The 14,176-nt window shown below is 40.2% G+C and overlaps 1 protein-coding gene across 1 annotated transcript; it reads right to left on the bottom strand.

The window, feature by feature from the left end:
* LOC109234682 lies at window positions 1,535-1,996 on the bottom strand. Its single transcript, XM_019400749.1, has one exon. The coding sequence runs from the start codon at window positions 1,994-1,996 to the stop codon at window positions 1,535-1,537; it is 462 nt and encodes a 153-aa protein (XP_019256294.1).

The following is a 14,176-nucleotide window of genomic DNA, read 5'->3' as shown; positions in this document are numbered from 1 at the left end:
TCCTGAGTGATTGCCCTTTTTGACTCTGAAGGAGGCCAACTGTAATCTATCCATTCATAGAGGCCTTATTGAATTCTCTGGTAAGTCCTCCTTCATGAGAAAGATTCTCAAAATGCCCGATGTTATAGCCAACTTTGCAGGAGAGTCGGCTACCGCATTAGCTTCCCTATAACAGTGTTTTATGTGGAAGCGTCTTTCAAGCATATTCTTTTGCACCTCCTCCACAGCTCTTCAAATCTTCCATGGTGGTTTAACCCGGTCCTTGGATATCTTCACAGCCACTTGTGAATCCATCTCTAGCGTGAGTTGTGGAGGTTGTTGTTGGTAGCACCAATTAATTCCATAGATACAGTTCACAAAGAATGTTAGTTGAGAATTGCACTGGTTTGGCAAAAGCCATAATCAAGTCCCCATTTTCCTTTCTAATAATTCCCCATATTCCTGCTTGCCAGCTAGTGGCTACAAAACTTCCATCGGTGTTAATCTTCCATGTATCCCCTTAAGGCATTTCCCAGCACGCCAGAACACTAGTTTTCTTGGGTTTATAAGTTTCTGCTAAGTAGCAGATATTTATCCAGCTCCAGTTGTATTCTACTCTTCTATAGCATTTAGAAATATTAACCTGCACATTAAAGAGAACATGATTAGCAATCCTAAATAAAGTAGTGGACTTGTTATTATATTTCTTTGCACATCGTGCTTTCCAGAGTTCCCACATGATGTAACAAGGGGTGATATTGAGTAATAATTTGTGAAGTGCATTCTTTGGTCTTGTTTGCCACCAGCAGTCCAAGACCCCTTTAACCGTAGTCCCTCCGTACGCATTCCAAACTTTGGAGGCCATGTAGCTAGTAGAGAAGACATGGTCCATAGTTTAAGGATATGCATTTCTGCAGCATGTACAACTGGAAGTCGTTTGAATGCCGAACTTGAGAATAATGTCATCCAGAGGTAACTTCTTCCTGAGAAGTTTCCACATGAAGAAGGAAACCTTGAAAGGGATACCTTTCCCCCAAATATGAGCAGCCATTAGATCCTTAGTTTGTCTTTGTCTAAGCTTGTCAAAGGCTGAAGAGCATGAGAAATTGCCAGTGTTCTCCAGTGACCATATACCAGTGTCCACATTTTCTTTGTCCCCAATTTCTATTTGTGCAATATCTTGAACAATCGTGTTAGGTATAAAGGTGCTAAGGTTGGGGATATCCCACTGACTGTCGAGAATATAGTTTTTAACCATGATACTCCTTGGTTTTCTGGAGAATTGTAACCTCTGAGCAATGGGGCCTTCACTAGACCAATTGCCCCACCAAAAGAAAATGTTACTAACATTTGTTTCCCATTTGATATACTGCTCCACGTGAGGTCTGATTTGAAGTAAGTTTCTCCACATATTGTAGTTTCTGGAAGCAATGACTTTAGCCACCATGTTGGTTCTCAGGATATATATAGCTCTGATGAACTTAGACCACAAGTTATTGATGGTTCTATGTCTCCACCATCATTTTGCTGTGAAGGTATTGCAGATATCTTTGAGTCATTTGAAACCTAGGCCCCCTTCCTCAATAGGATAACACATATTCCTCCAAAAGCACCAGCGGTATTTACTCTTCCCCTCGTTCATTCCCCGGAAAAAGTTGGAGAAGTACTTCTGTATCTGTAATAGGATGGACATAGGAGGTTCCATGGCTGCAAAGAGGTGAAGAGTCTGTGACGAGAGAATGTGCTTAATGATCAGAGCTTTGCCTCCAGTTGTGAGAATCTTGCTTTGCCAAGCACCTGCTTTAGAAACCACTTTAGTAGCCAGATCAGTGAAAAGATTGATCCTTTTCCTGCCTGTATAGATAGGACTGTCCAGGTAGGTGAAAGGAATGTTAGATTGCTCATAGTTATTCCATTTCTTAATCCTTGGATCAAGATAATGGTATGTGATGAAACAACTTTTCTCCTTGTTCACTTCCTGCCTAGAGGCATGTTGGTAGCTTTCGTTCTTCCTCATTACTAGCTTGATGGACTATCTTCTGATGGAGGAGAATAGGACCACATCATCGGCATAACATAGGTGATTGATTTGTGGACCCTTCGCATTCATGTTGGAACCTTTGAAATTGTTATTGGAATGAAGATGATTTAGAGACTTTGAGAGAGCCTCGTCAGCAAGAATGAAAAGGTCAGGGGAATGAGAACCAAGCAAGCATGTGTGCAGTATCTAGTGAAATTAGCTCTATTAAAGCCATAGGGTCCAACTGAGCTATTACGATCCATAGAAAATATAGCTAATTTAACTTCTTCTTCAGAGGGACATTCCTGAAGCATATCATTGTGCTGGTTAGTGACTCTACCTAGTATCCGAGGATACTCATATCACTACTAACATCAGGTTGAGAGAATAAGTTGCTAAAGTGATCAATGGCAGCCTATGCAATGTTATTAGAATCAACCGTCCAATTGCCCCTGGAGTCCTTAATTCTGATAATTTGAGCTCTTCTTCTCCTTCCCTTAACAATGTTGTAGAAGTATTTTGAATTGGTGTCACCTTCCTCTGCCCATTTCACCCTAGCTTTCTGCCTCAAAATGGATTCCTGAGTCTTAAGCCACCTTATATAGTTCGCTTGAGCTTTGTCTAGATCCATCTTGTTGAGATTTGAGTCATCTATTTCACATTCCTCTTCCTTAATTTTAACAGTTTCCTCCATATGTTTGACTGTTTCAAAGACATCTCCAATTGTATCCCTAGAGCACTTGCTAAGAGTGTGAGCAAGGTTCTTGATTTGCTCTATAGTCTCCACATGGGGTTTCCCTGAATATCCTCCTCCCAGCATGTTTTCACAATGTCATGGTACCCATCCAGATCAGACCAAAAGTTTAAGTATCTGAAATACTTAATAAAATTCATGTTGTCGGAAGTGTTCTGGAAGAGAATCATATTGTGATCTGATCCTGTTTTGGGAAATGATTGACTCTAGAGTACGAGAGCTTGTCAAATCATTCATGGTTGGTGATGACCCTATCAAGACTTTTGCTGATCCTTTTCCTTCTCTTTCCACTATTACACCATATGAAGGTGTTGCCAGTGAAGTTGGTGTCAAATAAATTACAATCGTCCATACAATTAATAAAATCAATACTCTTAGAAAGGGTATGAGGACGATCTCCCTTCTTTTCATCAGGAGATACAATCACATTAAAGTCCCCGCCTACCGTCCAAGGACCATCTATCAGAGTATGCATTCTCTTAAGTTGCCTCCAGAGTCTTTTTCTTCTGCTAGCATTGGTCTTTGCGTAAGCAATAGTAAACCAAAAGTAGTCTGAATGACCAACTTGGTTAGCCTTGAAGGTCATTTGTTGTTTGTGTTAATATATGAGGGTGCAGTTGAGAGTGGGATTCCAAAAACACCAAATTTTGCTATCGTTATTTTCCATAGAATTGTTGAAACCAAGCTGTACTCTGAATTCCTCAATCCGAGAAGGTTCTAGAAAAGGTTCTTGTAATGCGATGAAGTTGACTTTGTGGAGTCTGACAAGTTTCAATAGTCTGTCAAAAGCTCCTTTGGGTCTCATACCCCTAATATTCCAAATGATGGCTTTAAACATTGGATTTAAGGGGTGGTGTGGTTTTATCTTGATGTTTAGTGTGTAGAAGACCAGCTTGACTGATCTGCCCGGCATGTCTTACTTTCTTTTGTTTTTCAGTTTTGTTCCCGTTGGGGATAGGCCCTATTTAGTAGTTATGTTATCTAGCTCCTCTGAAATAGGATCTGGAGGTTCTGATAAAGCTGAAACTGCTCCAACTTGCTTACCAATATCCTCCTCTTCAGAAGATATATCTTCTACATTGTCGATTTCCACCAAAGTTCCTTGAGTGTCTAAAGAGTTTGTCTGTACCAGTTTGATCGGGCCAAGGTCCATGACCAGTTCACCACTCTTAACTTGTATCTTCCTGAACTTCATGCATTGTTTCATTTCTGTTTCTAGTATTCCCAACTCCCTGGTTGATGTTGTTGCTAGAGCTAGGTTTGTCTGCCTTTTCATTCTAATTTTGAGCTTTAGTTTGATCATGATCTGGCTTATGCAAAATAGGCTTCTCAAGATCCCCTTCAATTCCTTTAAGCACCTTATCAATGTCATTATACATCATCTTATTTTTCCTCTTAGGCCACAGCTTGTTCCTAACTTGAAGGTGTTTGGTAGTAGACTTTTTCTTATTCTTTTTTGGACCCTTGTTGATGGCTTTGTCCTCCTGTTCTTGGGTAGAAGACTTAGGCTTATCAAGTGGATGAGGACTGGCTTGTTTTTCGTTGTTATTCTTTCCTGTTAGCCTGGTAGGATCTTCTTTCTTTTGAGGCTCTGCCAACATCTTTGTGTCTTTACTATGATCACCCATATGCTTTGCTTGCTTTTTTTTTGGAGTTGTGAGCATTGCTTCCTTGTGTCTTTGGTGAACTAGTGCCCTCTTAGGACTGAGTCTTACTGCTCAATTGAATGAGGAGTTGTCTACCTTGTCTTCATAATTTTTGGTTTTGCCAATAGTTTTGTTATCATCATCCTTTTGTTTAGTGTCATGTTGATTATGATTCACTAACTCATGTTGCTCGCATTCCTTCTCTTTTTCCTTCTCTTTTTCTTTATCCTTCTCCTTTTCAATAGCCCTGCATTATACTATGGAGTGACCTAGCAGTTTACAGTGTTTACAATACTTTGGAACCCCCTCATACTCAAGCTTCTGAGTAAATCCCTTGAGAGGTTTGTCTCTTCCTCCATCCCCACGCAGACAGAATTCAGAAATGGTTTGGTTAGGTCCACTTCCACTTGTACCTTGGCCATGCTCGGTCTGGTTCTATAATCAGTGGCGATATCCATCGATAGAGGAATGCCCACCTGACCCAGAACTTTTTTCACATAATGCGAAGTATGGCAATGGAATGGGACCAGACAGGAATAATTGAAGAGTCCTCTTCTGGTTTAAAATCCGGTGACCATTTTTGTAACCACATAACTAATCGATCGATTTCAATTGAGCGTTTAAACCAAACAGTTTTGGAATCCTCTTTGTTGATACCCAATTTTTTCCTCATATTGTTTCAAAATATATATATCTACTTTCAAAACATCACTTTTCGCATTATATTTAGTTTACAAATTTATACAAGAATTTTCTATAATTTTTAAAGCTTTTAAATTGATTTTCCTGCATTTAAATAACATGAATAATTATTAATTACTCCTTCAAATTACTTTGTGGTGACTTAATCATCTAAAATTACTATTTTTGCATCTTTATATATGTTCATAATATTTTTTACTTTATTTCGTATAACTATGTTTGCATTTTTAAGCTATTTACCTAATTTTGCAATAATAGCCTATATTCATATATAATTGCTTTTATCTATATTATATGGGTCAAAATAGCCTTCTATATTTTTATAGTGCTTAGCTTATTTATAATCATTTAGTGCATAAAAATTATTTTTTACTCATTTACTAATTATTTTATAAATTATTTTGCTATATTGTATGTTTTTGAAAGGGCAGACCCAATTTGAGTGATTTTTCGGACCAAATTGGCCCAACACCTTAGCCCAGAACCCTAGCCCAAAGCCAAACGACCCCTGTCTAATACCCGGTCGGTACCCGTTTTATTTAACCCGCCCCGTTCATTTTTGAATCCTAGCCGTTGATCTTTCAAGATCAACAACCCTCATTTTTTCCTGTTTTAATACCTCAAAACCTTAGAGACGATAGTCTTCGCCTAGCCTCCTCTGTATCCTCTCTTCTCTTCACTTTCACGAACCCTAGCCCCCTCCCCTTAATCCCACTCCAAATCCCGCTGATAATGGGATTCGATTACTATTCTCTTGTCATATTTGAAACCTTTTGGTACTGGTTGTCCGTTTTTTGTGTTACCTAGGTGCTTGCAAAAACATGGCAAGCAATATCTTCTGAATTTGAACCAAAGTGGTACGAATCTTTGATTTTGAGCATTATTTCGTCTACACACGTTCAATACCATATTATGTGAGTCCAATTTCATTCAGATCTCTGTTGATTAACACATTCCCTAAAAAAACTAGTTTTTACCCGATTTCTCTCTTAAATTGATTTTGAAATTATTTTGCATGCTTTCTTTCCTTATTTGTTGTTTGATTTACTTTGTTTGCTTGTGTGTTCGTTCAATTTTTACTGCTATATAAACCCTTCTCCATTCCCTTTTAAGAAAAGACCGGAATCGATATAATCTCACTAAAAACTTGAGGCTTTGCTCTATGAATTCTTTTATTATCTTGTTCTTTGTTTTGTGGTGGCTGGCTGAAAGCCAAGGCCACTGAGAATCTACTGTTCGCACTCTTCTGGGTGCAAGCATTGCCCGGGGTTCCTTTGAAGCTCTTCGGAACTTTGACGCATCGAGATTTCTGGGTTCTTGTGGATCTTTTGCTCTTATTTGTTGTCCGTTTAATTGGTAAGCTACTTGACTTTGTAATTTCGTCCCTATATGTCTTTGATTTTCATGTATTCTCGCCTCTGAAATCCTTGGCATAATATGGCTTCTAGATTGCTTTTGTACGCGATTTTGTTAATTCTTCCTTGTTTTAAGTCTTTTAGCATCTAACTTCTTCCTAATGCTGCTAGTTCTGAGTTTGCCTAAGCCTAACTTGGATAATCTGATCCTCTTAAGTTCGTTTAACCAGTGTATTGGTGTTTGGATATTTCATAAAACATGCTTACTTGGTTTGTCCTTAATATATATAGCGAATGCTTCATACTTGTGCTAGGACCTCCTATGTTAATTGTGACATATTCCCCTGCTATTGTGTCACTCAATATGATTCCCCATACCCATTAGTGATTGATTGAGATCTTAGCAGCTACCTCAACCTGTTTTCCGTGCCCTGTTTTACCATTTTGTTTTATGGCATAACTTAGACCTTCTTTAGCTAATTAATCTATTGTGACAATCCCAGAATACCTACATGTGCTCACTGCCCAAAATCTCTTTAATGTTTGTCTTGCATGTATAATGTGTTGCAATTCGTATTAAAACCATTTTCTATCGACTATGATCATGCTTCTATGCTAATATGTTTCCAAGTCTGTCTTTGGTTCATTTGATACCCTGTTCTTCCAGTGTTTACCACGATGTGTATCTCCCATCATGTCTAAATACTTATTAGCATGACCCTAGGATGCATATTTAGATTAATTTGGACTTCTTATGTCTCAATTGGTTTTGTGTCATGCATGATAATCTATGTATATCTTGCAAACTTGTTTCTTCCCCAATTTCTTTCAATATGAGACTATCTATGTACTGCTTTGCTATCCTGCTGAACCTACTGGCATGTTTGATTAGTTACTCTGTATGCTCAGCTTGAGTATGTCTACTTTAGGTCACAAATGTGCCCCCTGTTCTGTCCCTTAGCCATTGTCCATTTTCCCTCATTTGCTACTTATGCAATTCTGAACTCCTTATTCTTAGCCGGCTGAAAGTCAAGGCTACCAAGGCTTTTACTACTGACGTGCCAAGTGTGAGCACTGCTCGAGGTCAATCTGAGGCCCTTGTGAACTCTAACACATTAAGATTTGGGTCCTTAATCACTTCCCCCTAATGCTGGAACCTGAATTATCCTAGTTCCTTCTTCTTATTGTCCCAAGAACATGTAAACTGGTTGGTTTAAGTAATTCAATGCTTGGCAATATGATTGTGTGATTTGGCTCCGAGCTCTCCTGTGGATTCTGGGTTGTATTGATGAACATGGCTCTTTGTTGAAAGTCTAGCTATGCTGCTGAAGGCCCAGATAGTGCTGGGTATTCTTTGGGCCCGCTGTGGGCTTACTGTCGTTATTTGTGCCACATTTATAACTACTTTATTATTGGGCATGTAATAAATTTTTGTAATAAACAATTGGGGAATTAGTAAAATGGGGAAGGGTTAGATTCTTAATTTTTACATAAAAGAGGTAGACAACATGCCTATAGAACTCGTTGATTCATTTCTATTATCTTGTACTGCTCACTAGAAACCATGCCTATAGGATTTTAATCATCTCATTCATTACCGCATCACACTGTTCACCTAGAAAACATGTCTACAGGATTGGGTGTAATGATAAATCAGCTCCAAGTGCTAAACATTAGAGATCCTGTCTATAGGACATCACTGTTCGTCTTAATAAGAGTCAATGTTGCACCTCTCAATATGGTTTATTATGCAATTCTGGGATCCTCACAATGGTCTTTTCATTATTCCTTGCCGCACGAGTCATCTAGACACAGCATGCTTAACAATCAAAAATTTGCAAATTCATTAATCGGCATGCAAATCGTATAATCCAGTCCATAAGCAACACTTGGCCTCTGAAACTGCTTGCAAGCCTTGATGACTTGTCACATAGAAATCATGTCCATAGGGATTTAAGTTTCTCAATTCTGAATTGCTTAATTTGGGATTTGTCTTGCGTGCATTTGCTGCTTAAGTTTGGAGGCAAAACTTAAGCCTCAACTGTTTATATGTGAAGTCCAATATGTTTTTATACGTCACCTAGTTTTGACATTTCTGAGCAGCCTAAGTGAGGTCTACAACCACCCAAATAGATGTCAAATACCTCTTGGACCAATTATATGGGACGGGTAGTGCATGCATAGGGTACGACTTATAATTGAATTAGAACGCTTTTAGGTGACAATTTTAACATAGTAATCAAGTAGCAGGAGACGATAGTCTGTGCCCGTTGAGTAATATGAGTAACTCCCTATTAAGGAAGTTGCGAAGTACTATTTATGTTTCACGGGGTGATCTTTTAGGCTAAAAAACTTAGGACCCCCCCCCCTCCCCCTCTTTCCTCTTTGTGCATGGTTATAAATAATTGTATCCCTGCATTCGTGTAAGACTTGTACTAACTGCGTTATAATAAAATCCTTTGATTTCTGAATTCCCTTTGTTTATTTGATCACCTAGTTTAATAGTCATCCACATAATCTTAAGTTCGGTCGGGACCCACAGTTGTGGACCTCGAAGAGTGCCTAACACCTTCTCTTTGAGGTAATTTGAGCCCTTACCCGATCTTTTGTCGCGTTGACTAGTCAAACAAAGTTATTTGCAAGTAGGTGCTCTAACGCACCTAAAAAAATCGTTAGGTGGTGACTCTTCTCCTTTATCACTCTATCTCCCATTCCAAAAGGAGTTGTTACGACGTCGAAACCCGCTTTCGTGAGAGAACGGGGCACGACAGCATGTCGACTCTGCTGGGGATATACTTAGGTTCTTACTATAATGAACTTGACATATGTGGATTATTTTGTTATAAAATAATGCACATTCCTTTTCCATCTTTATTTGCTAAATTTTGCTATTACATGCACATATTTTTCCCGTTCACCTTTACTTATTTAAACCCGTTATAACATACACATCCCTCCCATTTACCCTTATTTTCTCTAACTGCTCTTCATCTGTTTAAAGATTGCTATATCATGCCTCTCCCGTCCCTACTACCTTGCTTGCTCTATTACGTTTTCTCATTATTCCACGAACTACCTTTTTCCTTTGCCTTTCTTTCTATGTTTTTCACATTTTTACTTTAATACTATATTTACCGCTTTCCACATATTTATCATGCAAATACTAGACAATGTGTTATTATCTCTGCATAAAGCATGATCCACATAATACTCCACTCGTGCCAATTATAAAAATAGCGAGGCTTGATGAGTGTCCACGCTCTTCTAAAATTACCCTTTTGAAAACTGGAAAGGCTTATTTACGGTAGACTAGTCGATCAGGGGTGTAGTCGACGGTCCCGTGCCTTTCCCTCTCAAGTTGTCCACTTGAGAGTACCAGTCTAGGCCATTCTAGAAACCCTACTCCAATATCAAATTTACATGCATCATGTTAAACCTATTACAGGTTATAATGTTGTCAATGTGATATCCCGCTAAGATAAGCCTTGTCCAAAGTCCGATGGGATTTCCACAATCCCACTGGACACCATCACGTTATGTGCATTACTTGGAGAAAATATGCCAATACATTGATTATTAGTGTGTAGATAGTCGAATTTGGAGGGGGAAAGGGCTAACTCTATTTGTTCGCAGAAAATGAAGCACGAAGTCCCCAGGTTCTCCATGGTTCAAAACATCCCACCTCTGTTACTGGATTGGTGGAAAAATTCTCGCGCCTAGAGACAAAAATCACATGAGAAGGGTCCTTGGTAATTTGCCGTCTTTTTTAGACATCCGACCGAATAGAGCATTGATTGAGGCCTCTACTATGTTTTGGGAAGAGAAAAGGGTTGTCTTCCGCTTCAGTGACATAGAAATGACTCCTCTCTTGAAGGAAATAGGAGGTTTCTCTAGGCTGCCATGGGATAGTCCCGGATTATTGGTACTAGAAAATCGCACCCTTCGTGGCTTTCTGAAAATGCTAGGTTCAAGAAAAATGATGAATTTCTTTGTTTGAAGAAGTCGTACATCCCATTTGAATTCCTTTATGAGCGTTATGGGCACAGTAAGTCATATTGTCTCCATCATGAGTAACTCGCCATTACTTCCTTGGGTTAGACGCACTGTTGAGTCTATGTGTTCACTGTCTGGTTCTTGGGATTGTTGATATTTCCGATGAAAGGGGGAAGGATCGACACTCGTCTAGCCATGGTCGCCTGGACCTTAATGGAAGGCATTGAAGGAAAAACCTACACTATCATACCCACTATCTTGGCTGAAATGTACCGCGCTCTAGATCACTACAAGTATGGTTATTAGAACATTTTCAAAAAGGAGAGTATCGCCAAGAGCTCCTGCTTCGACCATTGAATGACCATGGAGCTTACCATCATCCAAAGAGAATGACATTTATCCCATACAGGTTTGCACAACCTGGAAATGCTGTGAGCTGGGTGCGCTTCTTCGGCAATCTAACGGACAAGCAGGTACATTGGATGTTCGAATGGTTTCCTAGTAGTGAGTTCATCATCAGGTCAAGAGAAACTACTCATCTAGTACTGATCGGGTAGAGGGGAATTTATCCTTATGCTCCCATAAGGGTAATAAGACAAGCGGGAAGAAATCGGGTTATACCTCGGGTTTCCAGCATGGTCCAGTACAAAGCAGATTTTAAAGTGGACGTTATACCATTCAAGTTCGAGGCACAACATATGTGGAATCGGAAGGTCATTGTGGAAAAGGATGCTATTGAGCGAGACAGATATCATGCTGGTCATACGTACTTCTACATATCATGGCTAGTGGATGATATAGCAGGAGACGTTAAGCCGGGAGTTAATTTGAAGAACAGGATCATAGATGACGCTGCTGAAGCACAGGTCAAGTACAAGAGGTTACGTAAGAGGGTCTTTGAATCTAAAGCTAGGCATCTAGAGCAACACAAATTGAATATGGAAGCAATCAATGAATGGAGGGAAACTGCCACCAAATCAACAGAGAGATTGGAATATCTGGAGGAAGGGTTGATGGAACTTGAAGGGAAAATGAGAAAGAGGGTTGCAGGCTGTCAAAACATGGATGGAAATGAAGGAGGGCTCCTAGCAAAGGCTTATTTGTTGCTGGATATGCACGACTTGGGAAATCTAATCGATGGAGTCAAGAGAGCCAAGCAGAGAGAGGGTCCTTCTGAGACCATGTAGATTAGGGAAACGTGGTTTTACTTCTTTCTAGTGTAGTTTAGATTTCGATTGTAATAAGGCAAATGCCATTAGTAACTTTCTTATTATTATCGTTTTAGTAAAGATTTGATTCATTTTCACATTAATGAAATGACACAATTATTGGCATCAATTCTCTCCAAGTCTCTGTGTCGCTGAGCCTACCTCGGGCACAACGAGATCCCCAAATTAGGACGTGAATTTATATTGCAAAGTATGTTTGATATTGCAAGCATTCTTTCAATATTCCTTACTGACTTGGTTACCTTTTTATTTTTCTTTCTTTTGATTATTCCCATACCCCAAGGTTGGTTCGTGCATACTGGCATCCTCCGCATATCACACTAGATCCAGAGGTCCCCACCTCCTCCTCCATCGAGTGATCCTAAAGGCAAAAGCAAAGGGAAAGGAGAAATGGACGATTTAAGCGGTAGCACAAAGGATAACGCGGAAAACGTTGAAACTACAGATGGTTGGAGTACTCCAGCACAGAATGAATTGGTCCTATGCCCGGAATAGAAAATACTGAAGCTACAAGGAGAACTTGAGAAGGTCCGGAACTTGGCAAAACTATCCCTCACCCTAAACGTCCCTGATATCAACCAACAAAACACAAACACTCAAAACCCGGCACCTCCCCAAAACACACAGAATCAAAACCAACCACCAAATCCTCCCTCACCACATCAATGCGCCACGCCTCCTGAGAACCAAAACCCTCCATCGGTACCTACTCCTCAACAAAACCATCACCATCCGACTCAATACCCAAAAAAAACCACATACCACACTGCTCAAAATGCACCGCAACGTACTCCTGATCCCCAAAACTCAACCAACGACCACCATTATGCGCAGATTTCCCAAGTCCACAAAAGCAATCCTATATACGTGGAAACTTTAACCCATACCCCACAACAAACCCTGTATATCCCGAAATCCGCCGAGAAGGATCTGCTCATCAAAAACATGGCCGAAGAACTCAAGAAGCTCACTGGTAGAGTTCAGAGTGTCGGAGGTGGCAAGGGCATTCAGGGTCTGAATTATGAGGACTTGTGCATACAATCGGATGTAGAACTGCCGGAGGGTTACAAACCTCCCAAATTCAAAATGTTTGACAGAACTGGTGATCCAAAGGTACATTTAAGGACATATTGTGACAAACTAGTAGGAGTTGGCAAAGATGAACGAATCCGGATGAAGTTGTTCATGAGGAGCCTCATTGGAGATGCTTTGTCTTGGTACACCAGTCCGAACCCAAAGAAGTGGGTTAATTGGGTGAGCATGGCGTTAGATTTCATGGATCGCTTCAGGTTCAACACAGAAAATGCTTCAGTCATTTTCTACATTTAGAAACCTTTTGCAAGTATGCTACTCGATGGAGGTCTGAAGCTGCAAAGGTAAGACCGGAACTTGAAGAAGAACAGATGAATAAGTTCTTCGTCAGAGCTCAAGACCCAAAATATTATGAAAGTTTGATGGTTATTGGAAACCATAAGTTCTCTGACATCATCAAGCTGGGAGATAGAATAGAAGAAGGGATCAAAAGCGGAATGGTGACGAATTTCGAAGCACTCCAAGCCACAAATAAAGCTTTGCAGTCAGGAGGTATCTCTAAGAAGAAAGAAGTGGGTGCAGTAATGGTAGCCCAAGGTTCGAAGTCTCCTCTCACATACCAAACACCCCCACCCACATACCAGCCTTTACCCCCCAGATACCAACAACCTACTGCCACCTACCACACATATAATACCCTACCCACATATTACCACTCACCTCCACTAGCCCGCCAAAATTATAAAAAACCAAGACCGAATTTCGACCGCAGACCACCTAGATAATACACTCCAATTGCCGAACCCATAGAACAACTCTACGAGAGACTGAAGGTTGCCGGTTATGTCACTCTCATTCCCACTGTTGCTAAGGAAAACTCTTCTCAGTGCATTAACCCAAACAAGACATATGCCTAATACTCATGCATGAAAGGGCATACCATTGATGAATGTCGTACTCTAAAGGACAAGATCCAGACATTAATCGACACTAAAGTCATACACGCGAAGGAGGCTGTACCCAATGTGCATAACAATTCTCCCCCGGATCATAGAGGTGAGGGAGTAAATGTGATAGAGACCGATGAAGAATGGGATTCGAAAGGGTCAATTGGACTCATTCGGGAACGGGATGACCCTAAAACATCTCCAGTCACCCTCACACCCATTGTAGTACAAACCCAAGCACCGATTGAAGTTGAAGTAGTCGCACCAGCGCCATTTGAAGTTGAGGTAACCACACCCTTCACCGTGATGGTAGCACCTACGCCATCATATAAGTTTGATGTTCTACCGTGGGATTATGTTGCGGAAGCAAGAAGGAAAGGAAAAGCAAAAATGGAAGAAACAGGTGAAGCAGAGGTCATGACTAGAACTGGTAAGGTTTATACACCCGAGCATTTGGGAGGAACAAGCAAGGAAGCTGCATCTAAGCCGCCTGTCATTGAAACTGGCCCTGACGATCTT

Source organism: Nicotiana attenuata, chromosome 11, assembly GCF_001879085.1.
Source record: "Nicotiana attenuata strain UT chromosome 11, NIATTr2, whole genome shotgun sequence".
Classification (NCBI taxonomy): Eukaryota; Viridiplantae; Streptophyta; class Magnoliopsida; order Solanales; family Solanaceae; genus Nicotiana; species Nicotiana attenuata.
The sequence above is the reverse complement of the archived record's forward strand: the minus strand, read 5'-3'. Positions and strand labels throughout refer to the sequence as shown.

Coding starts and splice junctions, on each gene's coding strand:
- LOC109234682 (XM_019400749.1), bottom strand. CDS start 1,996: ATGAGGAAGAACGAAAGCTACCAACATGCCTCTAGGCAGGAAGTGAAC.